Source organism: Coregonus clupeaformis, chromosome 2 (genome assembly GCF_020615455.1).
Source record: "Coregonus clupeaformis isolate EN_2021a chromosome 2, ASM2061545v1, whole genome shotgun sequence".
NCBI classification, from domain to species: domain Eukaryota; kingdom Metazoa; phylum Chordata; class Actinopteri; order Salmoniformes; family Salmonidae; genus Coregonus; species Coregonus clupeaformis.
Genome location: NC_059193.1, coordinates 4,478,628 through 4,491,178, shown reverse-complemented (window position 1 = coordinate 4,491,178; position 12,551 = coordinate 4,478,628). Strand labels below are relative to the sequence as shown.

At 41.2% G+C, this 12,551-nt stretch overlaps 1 protein-coding gene across 1 annotated transcript; it reads right to left on the bottom strand.

Annotated features, from left to right (window-relative positions):
- Nucleotides 1-2,905: 2,905 nt before the first annotated feature.
- LOC121586369 (ADP-ribosylation factor 1) lies at nt 2,906-9,269 on the bottom strand. Its single transcript, XM_041902997.2, has 5 exons — nt 9,167-9,269; nt 5,400-5,552; nt 5,166-5,276; nt 4,908-5,032; nt 2,906-4,676 (listed from the first exon to the last, which is right to left on the bottom strand). The coding sequence occupies exons 2-5, from the start codon at nt 5,545-5,547 to the stop codon at nt 4,515-4,517; spliced, it is 546 nt and encodes a 181-aa protein (XP_041758931.1). The 5' UTR covers nt 5,548-5,552; nt 9,167-9,269; the 3' UTR covers nt 2,906-4,514.
- Between the last annotated feature and the right edge of the window lie 3,282 nt (nt 9,270-12,551).

Genomic DNA, 12,551 nt, shown 5'->3' with positions numbered 1-12,551 from the left:
AGCGTGCCTTGCATGGTGGTAGGTGAGCTACACACACCCCTTTCTTCTAAAGTAAAGTAGGCTACATGTCTTTCCTCACCTCACCTATTGGGAACAGTTCCAGAAAGTAGGTCATATTGTTCAAATAATGACAGATTCACAGATAGTATTTGAACACATGTAATATTTAATATGTTTTATCAAGGTGTGTAATGTAACCTTGTGTGTAACCCTTCACAATTATTTCATTGCATAAGGTCCAGTAGCAGCCTACTTTTAAAGCTGTGAAATGCGTCATGTCAATATCTTATGTCAATTTCCAATATCAATCAAGTCAATCACATATTTTATTATGATAATGACCATATTATGTAGGCAAATTAAAGTGTTATTTTGACATTTAGCACATCCTTCCTCCCCCTGAAAACAAGACGTCAAAGACAGATGATACTCCAACGTGGCCCCAGGGCAATTCGTATGCTTTGGGATGTTTCTTTCCCTCAATTTAGTACTTTAGTATTTTAGACGTCTTTTCCAGACATTGACATCAGGTGCATTTTAGGTGCTGAAAGAAAGGTGAAAATACATTTTCCAGAAGTCGAAAATATGTATTTTCAAGCCCCTTAATATAGGAAAGAGGAGCCAAGTGAAGATCGCAACAGACTACAGTGCTATGAAAAAGTATTTGCCCCCTTTCTAATTTTCTCTACTTTTGTATATTTGTAATACTGAATGTTATCAGATCTTCAACCAAAACCTAATATTAGATAAAGGGAACATAAGTGAACAAATAACACAACAATTACATATTTCATTTATTTCATAAACAAAGTTATGCAACACCCAATTCCCCTGTGTGAAAAAGTAATTGCCCCCTTACACTCAATAACTGGTTGTGCCACCTTTAGCTGCAATGACGCCAACCAAATGATTCCTGTAGTTGTTGATCAGTCTCTCACATCACTGTGGAGGAATGTTGGCCCATTCTTCCAGGCAGAACTGCTTTAACTCAGTGACGTGTGGGTTTTCAAGCATGAACTGCTCGTTTCAAGTCCTGCCACAACATCTCAATTGGGATTAGGTCTGGACTTTGACTAGGCCATTCCAAAACTCCCAATTTGTTGCTTTTTAGCAATTTTCATGTAGACTTGATTGTGTGTTTTGGATCATTGTCTTGCTGCATGACCCAGCCGCGCTTCAGCTTCAGCTCACAGACGGATGGTCTGACATTCTCCTGTAGAATTCTCTGATACAGAGCAGAATTCATGGTTCCTTCTATTAAGGCAAGTCGTCCAGGTCCTGAGGCAGCAAAGCATCCCCAAACCATCACACCACCACCACCATGCTTGACCTTTGGTATGATGTTCTTACTGTGGAATGCAGTGTTTGGTTTTAGCCAGGCATTACTGGAACCATGTCGTCCAAAAAGTTATACTTTTGAATCATCTGTCCATAGAACGTTCTTCCAAGAGTCTTGATGATCATCCTGGTGCTTTTTGGCAAACTTGAGTCAACTTTTTGACGAGATGGGTCCCATTATGCCTGGCGAAAACCAAACACTGCATTCCACAGTAAGAACATCATACCAAAGGTCAAGCATGGTGGTGGTGGTGTGATGGTTTGGGGATGCTTTGCTGCCTCAGGACCTGGACGACTTGCCTTAATAGAAGGAACCATGAATTCTGCTCTGTATCAGAGAATTCTACAGGAGAATGTCAGACCATCCGTCTGTGAGCTGAAGCTGAAGCGCGGCTGGGTCATGCAGCAAGACAATGATCCAAAACACACAATCAAGTCTACATGAAAATAGCTAAAAAGCAACAAATTGGAAGTTTTGGAATGGCCTAGTCAAAGTCCAGACCTAATCCCAATTGAGATGTTGTGGCAGGAATTGAAACGAGCAGTTCATGCTTGAAAACCCACACGTCACTGAGTTAAAGCAGTTCTGCATGGAAGAGTGGACCAAAATTCCTCCACAGCGACCTGAGAGACTGATCAACAACTACAGGAAGCATTTGGTTGGAGTCATTGCAGCTAAAGGTGGCACAACCAGTTATTGAGTGTAAGGGGGCAATTACTTTTTCACACAGGGGAATTGGGTGTTGCATAACTTTGTTTATGAAATAAATGAAATATGTAATTGTTGTGTTATTTGTTCACTTATGTTCCCTATATCTAATATTAGCTTTTGGTTGAAGATCTGATAACATTCAGTATCACAAATATGCAAAAGTAGAGAAAATTAGAAAGGGGGCAAATACTTTTTCATAGCACTGTATTTATTATTGGTCCCATCTGTCACATGCACTTATGTTCTATTTTTTTCAAAAGCTTTAAAACTGCTGAGTGACCAACATGTAAATGTAAAAATAAACACTTGAGCTCTGCCCCTGAACAAGTACAAATTTGGTTGGTGGGATCAGATCCAAATCTGAACGAATCATAGACGTCTAGGCTTTTCACAAGTTTAAACATCACATTATGGCAGTTTAGTTCAGTAAAAATACATGTTTTGTCAAACCAGTGGTATACGGTCTGATATACCACGGCTGTCAGCCAATCAGCATTCAGGGCTCGAACCAACCAGTTTATAATTTCCTTTACTGTACTCTACTGTCCAAACATGTGAAACATAGATGTCTACCAAATCTGAACCAATTACAGACATCTATGTTTGGGCTAAATAGGTCTGTGGATGTTGAAATCAAGGCCGGTCCAAACATAGACATCTATGATTGGTTTGGATTTGGTCCGGACCAAAAATCAACGTCCTCGGATGTTGAAATCAAGGCCGATCCGGACTGCACCAAAAAAAGACACGTAGCAGTCGGTAAATGCTTTGTGGAATCCATAAATGTTTCTTCAAAGCTAAATTCTACCCTCGTTCCCACTGTCACACAAATCATCTCATTGTCAACACCAGATGTTAGGATCAAATCATATTTAATGTGTTCAGGAAAACCCCACAGAAACAGTTGCAGGGGAAAACGTACAATCATTCTTAACAGAAGTGCCAGCATAACCTCCAGTCACACAATTTAAGACGGCGCTTAGCTCGTGACCAGTTATCCCCCCCCGGCCCATGCCCTCTGTAGTCCTTCTTACAGCTCTTGGAATGGAGGTACTGGTACCAATACCTGTTGGTCTTAGTAACTCAAGTATGAAGCACAAAGTTGCTAAATGTAGCCAATGTTAGCGCTCAGACCCTTGAGCTAGGCTTATTTTCTTCATTAGCCTAGCGCGTTACAGTTAAGAGCATTCATATTTGGTGCTTTTCCTTCATCACAGCCACAAACTTAGCAAGCTGCTGGGTACAGCTTGCTGAGGTACAGCCAACCTTTGAGACAAGAATAATAATCTCATGAATATTTCCAGGTATAACACAAAATGTAGAGCATTTACGCCCTAGAGGGTACACTACGTTTAATATACAAGATGTCATACTGCTCAATTGCATTTGGTTCAGCAGTTGTACAAACAGAAATGCTAGAACTAGAGACAGACATGAAACATTTCAAGGAATAAAGTTAGAAGCTTCTGAATGTCAACAGTCGACCAGCCCAATGCAGCCTGTCAAAATAACCATGTATTGAAATGCTCAAGAGGAGCAACTTTTACCATTAGGACAACTTTTGCTTTAAATTCAGTCAATAAATGTAGTCAAAATGTCAAGTTTTCACAATTCAGATATGACCAAGAGAAAGTCATGTAACATTTACCGTTTTTAAATTCAAAGCTAATTTTAACATTAGAAGGATAATATTTCCATATGGTTGTTGGTTTGTGCTTCATGGTCTCTCCCTCTTGCAGGGGAAAAGGTAGTGTTCGCTGAAGAACCATTGCTAAGAGATGTTGATAATATAATAATAAAAAAAGAAAAGCATGGATTTCAAATGATGCAAAGAATGACCAAGAGTGGAAGGGGATCTTTTTGATTTGTTTCAACCTGATACAGGTCACGATGTGGTTTTATCACAGGTGGGGCTAGGTAAGGTATCAAAACAAACACGTTAAAATGCAAGTCCTATTATTCAGTCTCAACATTGGTGGGACAAATAAAGTGAAATATCTACCAAGGAGAGAGAGGAGGACCGTTTGCACCCTTGCTCTTTCTTTGACTTGTAAAAACCATGCTTGGCATGGGGAGGAGGGGAGAGGAGATCGTGCAAGACAGAGTGGGCCTGGGTGGGATGTGGTGGGGTGGCGCTTGAGGAGCCAGACCACCATTTCCACAGGAGGTGTGTTAAAGGCACACCAGGGTTACTCCAAATCCCAGCTAACAGACACGCCTTCACACCCACACACTAAACACACCCGACTGCAAATACACAGTACACACACACACACACACACACACACACACGCAGCACAGGCTAGAGCCCCTGGAGTAAGGATTGATACAGAAAAAGAGAGATGGAGGATGAGGTTTTTGGAGAAATACTGTGGAGGGAGGGGAGTTCCGAGGGGGTCAGGGGCTTGGAACCGGTGCTGCCATCTTGTCAGACAGAAAAAAAGAAAAAAAAAAGTGGAATGGATCATTTCTGGTTCTTGAGCTGGTTGGAGAGCCAGTCGAGGCCCTCGTAGAGGCCGTCCCCGCTGGTAGCGCAGGTGGCCTGGATGTACCAGCTGCGCTGGCGGAGAGCGTGGAGCCCCAGCTTGTCTGTGATCTCTGCAGCATTCATTGCATTGGGAAGGTCCTGAGAAACGGGGTTCAAATTATATATGTAACACACTGTGCAATTAATAATATCTTACTCAAGCCCAGTCATAGTGCAAGGGGTTGGCAATGCAAATAATGATTGTGTGTGCATGGTCAATGAGTATGGTCCACTCATAATGTTTAGCAGGAGCAAAGAGCACTACAAGGAGGTAAGGCAGTCAGAATTCAGATATGAACACTCTCCTTTGAACAAAGTAACCAAGCTCACCTGTTTGTTTGCAAAAACGAGCAGCACGGCATCTCTCAGCTCGTCCTCTGCGAGCATTCTCTGCAACTCCTCCCTCGCCTCGTTCACTCGCTCCCTGTCGTTGCTGTCCACCACAAAGATAAGCCCTGCAAAGAGGTACACAGTTAGATGATGAGAATATGACACTGGTTCTCCGACTAGCAACCCTTGTTCTTGTAATGATGGGGCAATCTATAGACCACCATTGCCAACGCTCCTCAAAGCGCCATTGGATCTTACCTTGAGTGTTCTGGAAGTAGTGGCGCCACAGCGGCCTGATTTTGTCTTGACCGCCGACGTCCCACACTGTGAAGCTGATGTTCTTGTATTCTACCGTTTCAACATTAAAACCTGGACAAAGAACACAGAATGTTATATAGAGGCACTTGTGAGGCACATATTCCATACATAGCCTAATCTGGCAGTGGAATTCCTTTTGGTGAGGCTAATGCATTCAAGGAAAATTGTCCTTACCAATTGTAGGAATGGTGGTAACAATCTCTCCTAGTTTGAGTTTGTACAGGATGGTTGTTTTTCCGGCAGCATCAAGTCCAACCATGAGAATCCTCATCTCCTTCTTGCCAAATAGGCCCTTGAACAGGCTTCCAAAAATATTCCCCATGGTAACTTATGTGAGGAGAAAGAGGAATGCAAGGTGAAGTGAGGTAATCAGTAATGGTACACGTTTACATTTCTAACAGAATGGCATTAGCTATGGAAATTCAAGGGGGCAGATAAGTCTGCAGAAATTAACTCCCAACCACCAACTTATTCCCCAAACCCAACAGCCTACGTTATGTAGCCAACAGCTTTAGTTAGCTGTATGACTGTGCATGCATTCAGTTCATTTAGCACGTCAGAGCTAATGCCACGTTCACAGGCTAGTCGGAAATAGGAAACGTAGACATTTCCGACTTGGAAACTAGTTGTAGAAAGATGGAGTTTCCCCATTTGGAAGTACCAGAATCAACCAATAGGAAGCTCTACGCAAATAAGGTTCAGAGCACTCAGCGGTCCCATTCTGTGCGCTTATGTGGCCTGCAGCTGAGCCGTTGTTGCTTCTAGAGGTTTCCACTTCACAATAACAGCACTTACAGTTGACCGGGGCAGCTCTAGCAGGGCAGAAATTTGACAAACTGACTTGTTGGAAAGGTGGCATCCTATGACGGTGCCACGTTGAAAGTCACTGAGCTCTTCAGTAAGGCCATTCTACTGCCAATGTTTGTCTATGGAGATTGCATGGCTGTGTGCTCGATTTTATACACCTGTCAGCAACGGGTGTGGCTGAAATAGCAGAATCCATTCATTTTAAGGGGTGTCCACATACAGTACCAGTCAAGTTTGGACACCTACTCATTCAAGGGTTTTTCTTTAATTTTTACTATTTTCTACATTGTAGAATAATAGTGAAGACATCAAAACTATGAAATAACACATATTGAATCATGTAGTTACCAAAAGTGTTAAACAAATCAAAATATATTTTAGATTCTTCAAAGTAGCCACCCTTTGCCTTGATGACAGCTTTGAACACCCTTGGCATTCTCTCATCCAGCTTCATGAGGAATGTTTTTCCAACAGTCTTGAAGGAGTTCCCACATATGCTGAGCACTTGTTGGCTGCTTTTCCTTCACTCTGCGGTCCAACTCATCCCAAACCATCTCAATTGGGTTGAGGTCAGGTGATTATGGAGGCTATGCTGGTTAAGTGTGCCTTGAATTCTAAATAAATCACTGACAGTGTCACCAGCAAAGCACCACCACACCTCCTCCTCCATGCTTCACGGTGTGAACCACACATGCAGAGATCATCCGTTCACCTACTCTGCGTCTCACAAAGACACGGCGGTTGGAACCAAGAATCTCAAATTTGCACTCATCAGACCAAAGGAGAGATTTCCACCGGTCTAATGTCCATTGCTCGTGTTTCTTGGCCCAAGCAAGTCTCTTCTTATTGGTGTCCTTTAGTAGTGATTTCTTTGCAGCAATTCGACCATGAAGGCCTGATTCACACGGTCTCCTCTGAAAAGTTGATGTTGAGATGTGTCTGTTACTTGAACTCTGTGAAGCATTTATTTGGGCTGCAATCTGAGGTGCAGTTAACTCTAATGAACTTATCCTCTGCAGCAAAGGTAACTCTGGGTGTTCCTTTCCTGTGACGGTCCTCATGAGAGCCAGTTTCATCATAGCGTTTGATGGTTTTTGCAACTGCACTTGAAGAAACTTTCAAAGTTCTTGAACTGTTCCAGATTGACTGACCTTCATGTCTTAAAGTAATGATGGACTGTCATTTCTCTTTGCTTATTTGAGCTGTTCTTGCCATAATATGGACTTCGTCTTATACCAAATAGGGCCATCTTCTGTATACCAACCCTACCTTGTCACAACACTGATTGGCTCAAATGCATTAAGGAAAGAAATTCCACAAATTAACAAGGCACACCTGTTAATTGAAATGCATTCCAGGTGACTACCTCATGATGCTGGTTGAGAGAATGCCAAGCGTGTGCAAAGCCATCATCAAGGTAAAGGATGGCTACTTTGAAGAATCTCAAATATATTTTGATTTGTTTAACACTTTTTTGCTTACAACATGATTCCATGTGTTATTTCATAGCTTTGATGTCTTCACTATTATTCTACAATGTAGAAAATAGTACAAATAAAGAAAAACCCTGGAATGAGTAGGTGTGTCCAAACTTTTAACTGGTATTGTACTTTTATGTATATATACACACTTTTTTCTTTTTTTTAACACTCCAGGCCACTCCTGAACGTCTAAAACTAGACAGAAAGTATGTATATAGCCTCACTAGTTATTTTTACTGCTGCTCTTTAATTATTTGTTACTTTTATTTTGTATTATTTTATATTGTATTTTTTGGTGTGTTTCTTTTTGGTATTCTATCTTAAAACTGTATTGTTGGTTAAGGGCTTGTAAGTAAGCATTTTACTTTAAGGTCTACACCTGTTGTATTCTGTGCATGCGACAAATACAATTTGATTTGTAGAAATTATAATGGACCTATACATTTTCAAATAACTGCACTTTTTCTGCCCCGCAAATTGCTTTTGACTAACAAATTGGTCCATAAAAAAAATCTGTGTGGCTCTGCTGAATTTTTAAATCCCAATGTGGTCCCCAAAATTATTGCCCACCCACCCGTGTTAACATTTTTTACATTTTAGTCATTTAGCAGACGCTCTTATCCAGAGCAACTTACAGTTAGTGCATACATTTTCATACTGGCCCCCCGTGGGAAACGAACCCACAACCCTGGTGTTGCAAGCGCGATGCTCTACCAACTGAGCTACAGGGGACTGCCATAAAACTACTGCCTTGTTTAAGACAATTCGGAACCTATGAGTTAAAATTTGCGTACGTTTTTTTGCGTAGAGCTTCCTATTGGTTGATTCTGATACTTTCCAAGTGGGAAACTCGGACCTCATCTGTCTACAACGAATTTCCAAGTCGGAAATGTCCGAGTTCCCGTCAACGCTGCATACAACTTGCAGTACAATGAATGAGTACCTGATGTCAGCTGACTCGCCACTGCAAGCGTGTCAGGTGTATGAGCTCGATAGCTGGAGTTCTAGGACAATAATCATCACCATAATGCCAAGTTTGTCCTTGTTCCTCAGTCCTAGCTTCAATACTCTATACAATTATGAATTAATCTACGTTAGCCTTGCTATGCAAACAAACAGAGCATGATTAGCACTGGCCGGGGAAGGCCTGCCGCCTAGCTAAGCCTGAATGATTCCCATCAGATCTAGAAAGCAACATAGAATTGTGATTAAAATATCAGTATTTACTTGGCAACAGCCGTACCCGATAGATAGTGAACTGGACGGCCGACAATATTATATTTCCAACTAGCTGGCTAAAGCTAAACGAAGAAGCTTAGCTAGTTAGCCAACATGGGCGGATGCTAGTTAACAGACAACCATAACACAAACGGAGAATCTCAGGTATTTCATACGTTTACCGAACGTGTCGTTTTACACACATTTGGTACCAGTCGTATGCCAAAACTATAGTCAGCAATAGCCTGAAGGACGAGGCAATGTTAGTTAACTTAGCAATAGCAACTGTAGCTAGCTAATGCCGCGTCAGATGTAGAGGCAATGGTGACGTCATTTGAACAAGCGGAAACGGGATGTTTTTGTCCGATTTTAGTTCACTCGAACATGTAAATTATTGTATGTTAACATAACGTCATGTAAGTATGATATATTCACCTTAGAACTCGGCTTCTCGATCTTTCGTCTCTTTCAGTCACTCCAAAATGGCGTTTTGCGCAACTCATGAGACACCGGTGTGTGGTCAATTCCCTTCTTCTTCTTCTGTGGGTTTTATGGCGGACTACAACCCAAAAAGGTGTATTGCCGCCACCAACTGAACGGGTTGAAAACAAAACAAGGTCAAAAGAAAATCCATACATAATAGGGAAACTAACTTAATCCACCCAAATAAAAATAGTACATTGACAAAACAAAACAAAAAAACTCCCACTTCTTCCTTTTTTCAAATCTCCATAACTCCCTTCTCAGGCTCTACAGCCTGAGAGGGTGGAACTGTTTTTGACAATATTCCATGTAACTCCTTCGCAGAGAAATCTTTCAGCCCCAGGAACCGCTACGCCACATCCACAATGATTTCTATCTTCCTGGACCTTCTCTCCACCTTGGCAGTGCCATTAATCACCATAGCTATAAAGGCCACAAAGTCCACCTTCTTAACCTTTAAAATGTCAGGATCCTGCTGGTGAAAGGCAACCCCTGCAGCCTGCAGTGAAGGCCTATCCACCACTATGGACTCCTCAGGTGCACCATTCAAACCCTTTTAACAGCTGCTACATATGAAATGCTCTGGACAGCCCTGACTTTGGCCACCTCATTCTATTTCACCTTTGTGGGGCATTCGAAAGACGTGGCTTCATGGTTCCCACCACAATTGCAACATGTCACATTTTCATCACTTTTATAACACATTATATGATCTTTTCCACAACTTGGACGTCTCAGCTTCTGCAAACACTTGAAACATGACCAAAAGCTTTACAATGATCACATTGGTCTTAGGATAAATGCTCTGAATCTGTAGTTAATATACCCTAACTGCACTTGAGTAGGGAGAGACTCCATATCAAAAAACAAAAAAACTGACTCTTCACTTTTTCTTTATTCACCACACGATTCATCCGACGTGCATCAATCACTCCAGGAATATCTTTCATCTCTTCAACATCGACTTCCCACGAGACGCCAGATATAACCCCCTTGAGAGGTGCCCTGTTCCTAAGAGAGACACACGACACTTCAAACTTATCAAATCGGGTGAGACGCAACACATGTTTCTTCTGATCCACAGAAGCACCAAAAATCTAAACAAGATGGGCAATTCCCACTATTAATCTTATCCAATCATATCACCCATTGCATTTAAAGACCCCTCCTGTTATACCATGTCATCCAATCACGGGGCCGAAAGGATTTGTAGACAACAAGGAAGTGAACCTAGCTACACATTTTAGCCAACTACTTTTGATTCTCATTATCAATGCAAGATGTGCAGTGGCAGATAATAGATTCGGATCAATGCAGTAGTAGTAGAATCTTCTGTCATTCAACTCAATGTGCACTGACTCTCCAGTTAGGTGATATATCAGGGTGTCTTCTTTCCCAAATCCACAGAGCTTGTTTTAAACACAAACTTTTCAGAAGTATTCCAACCCAAGAAAACAGATGTTATGATGAATTATTCTCAACATGATGGATTGTCTTCAAAACATGAATGGTATGCATCACGCCTACATCACACAGATAAAAGGCAGAATTGTTGAGGGACATAGACCATCTATTGTTATAAGTAGCTATAGACCTATTATTATAGGCAAAACATTAGTCCGAGAAAAAAATCCATGGATCTGTAACAGATGTGATCTTACTTCGTAACTCTCTTGCATTGTGTTTTTAAAGAAAGGACTGTCCAGCCAGCGATCCCAGTTGATTGTTGTTCATTCTGACTATAGACACAAGGAAGCACACCAGATGTGCAGGACAACAGAGTTTAAAAGAGAGTTTCAAATTTTTAATGTCACATGCACAAGTACAGTGAAATGCCTTTCTTGCAAGCTCTTACCCCAACAATGCAGTAATCAATAACAATGTAATACTAAAAATAACAAGGTAGAACAAAAACACACAAGATATAAAAATAAGAAGAACACGATAAAGTGAGCATATTATATACTGGGTCAGTTCCAGTATCATATTTACAATGTGCAGGGATACTGGATCGATAGAGTTAGATATGTATAGGGGTAAGGTGACTAGGCATCAGGATATTATAAACAGAGTAGTAGCAGCGTATATGATGATTGTATGTGAGTGGGTGTGCGTGTGTGTAGAGTCAGTATAAATGTATGTGTGTGTGAGCAAATGATGGAGTGAGTGTTTTTATGTGTGTTGGAGTGTCTGTAAGTGTGTAGGGCCCTATGAGTGTGCATCGAGACAGTGCAAAAATTTAAATAAAAAACAAGGGTAAACTCAGATAGCCCGTGTAGCCATTTTGTTAGCTGTGTAGTTCGCTATTTAGCAGTCTTATGGCATGGGGATAGAAGCTGTTCCGGAGCCTGTTGGTGTCAGACTTGATGCACCGGTACTGCTTGCCATGCGGAAGCAGAGACAACAATCTATGGCTTGGGTGGAAAGTATGAAAAATGTATGCACTCACTAACTGTAAGTCGCTCTGGATAAGAGCATCTGCTAAATGACTAAAATGTAAAATATAAAATACCAGGTAAAAAACCTAGGTGTTATTTTAGATTCTGAACTAAATTTCGAATCATGTGAAACATACAGAATGCTGCAGCACTGGTACTGACCAAGGCCAGACGGAGAGCAGACATTACACCGGTTTTAAGGTCTCTGCACTGGCAACCTGTGAGTTTTAGAATACATTTTAAGATTCTTCTATTGGTTTTTAAATCAATCCACGATTGTGCACCCCAATACATGTCAGACATGCTTTTAAGTTATGTACCCAGCAGGTCCCTCATGTCCTTTGGCACTGGCCTTTTTAACTATCCCAAAGCCTAGGACCAATAGGCATGGAGAGGCAACCTTTAGCTACTATGCCCCCAGACTCTGGAATAGCCTGCCAGAGAACCTGAGGGGGGCCGAAACTGTGGACATATATTTAAAATAGATCTTAAAACACATATTTTTAGCTTTGCTTTTCCTTAGGGTGCTTTTTAGTTGTTCAGTTTGTGTCATTCTTTTGTTTTTTTAATCTTATGTTTGTTGTGTAGTACATTTTTCAGCTGATTATAATTTATTTTTAAATCTGAAATGGGCTGTATAAATACATCTTGATTTGATTTGAAGATAGCATATATCCGTTTTCTACATTGTAATGGGCCTTTGGTAGGTCATCTGCTGGCAGGCTTAAGTTTCGATACAGCAAAGCCAAGTCAGCCCGTGCTCATGGTTCTCACAGGGGAAGTGAAATGAAAGGCTACAATGACTTTGCTCATGATCATAAGTTCCTTGAATTTTCGGTAACACTTGACACCCAGTGTCATAACACGGTCATAAAAACGTCATAATATGTCATAACAGC

Coding starts and splice junctions, on each gene's coding strand:
- LOC121586369 (XM_041902997.2), bottom strand. CDS start 5,547: ATGGGGAATATTTTTGGAAGCCTGTTCAAGGGCCTATTTGGCAAGAAG. Junction 5,033..5,165: donor CTACTTCCAGAACACTCAAG/GTAAGATCCAAT, acceptor ACCTCTTTGCAG/GGCTTATCTTTGTGGTGGAC. Junction 4,677..4,907: donor TCGTTTTTGCAAACAAACAG/GTGAGCTTGGTT, acceptor CCCGTTTCTCAG/GACCTTCCCAATGCAATGAA.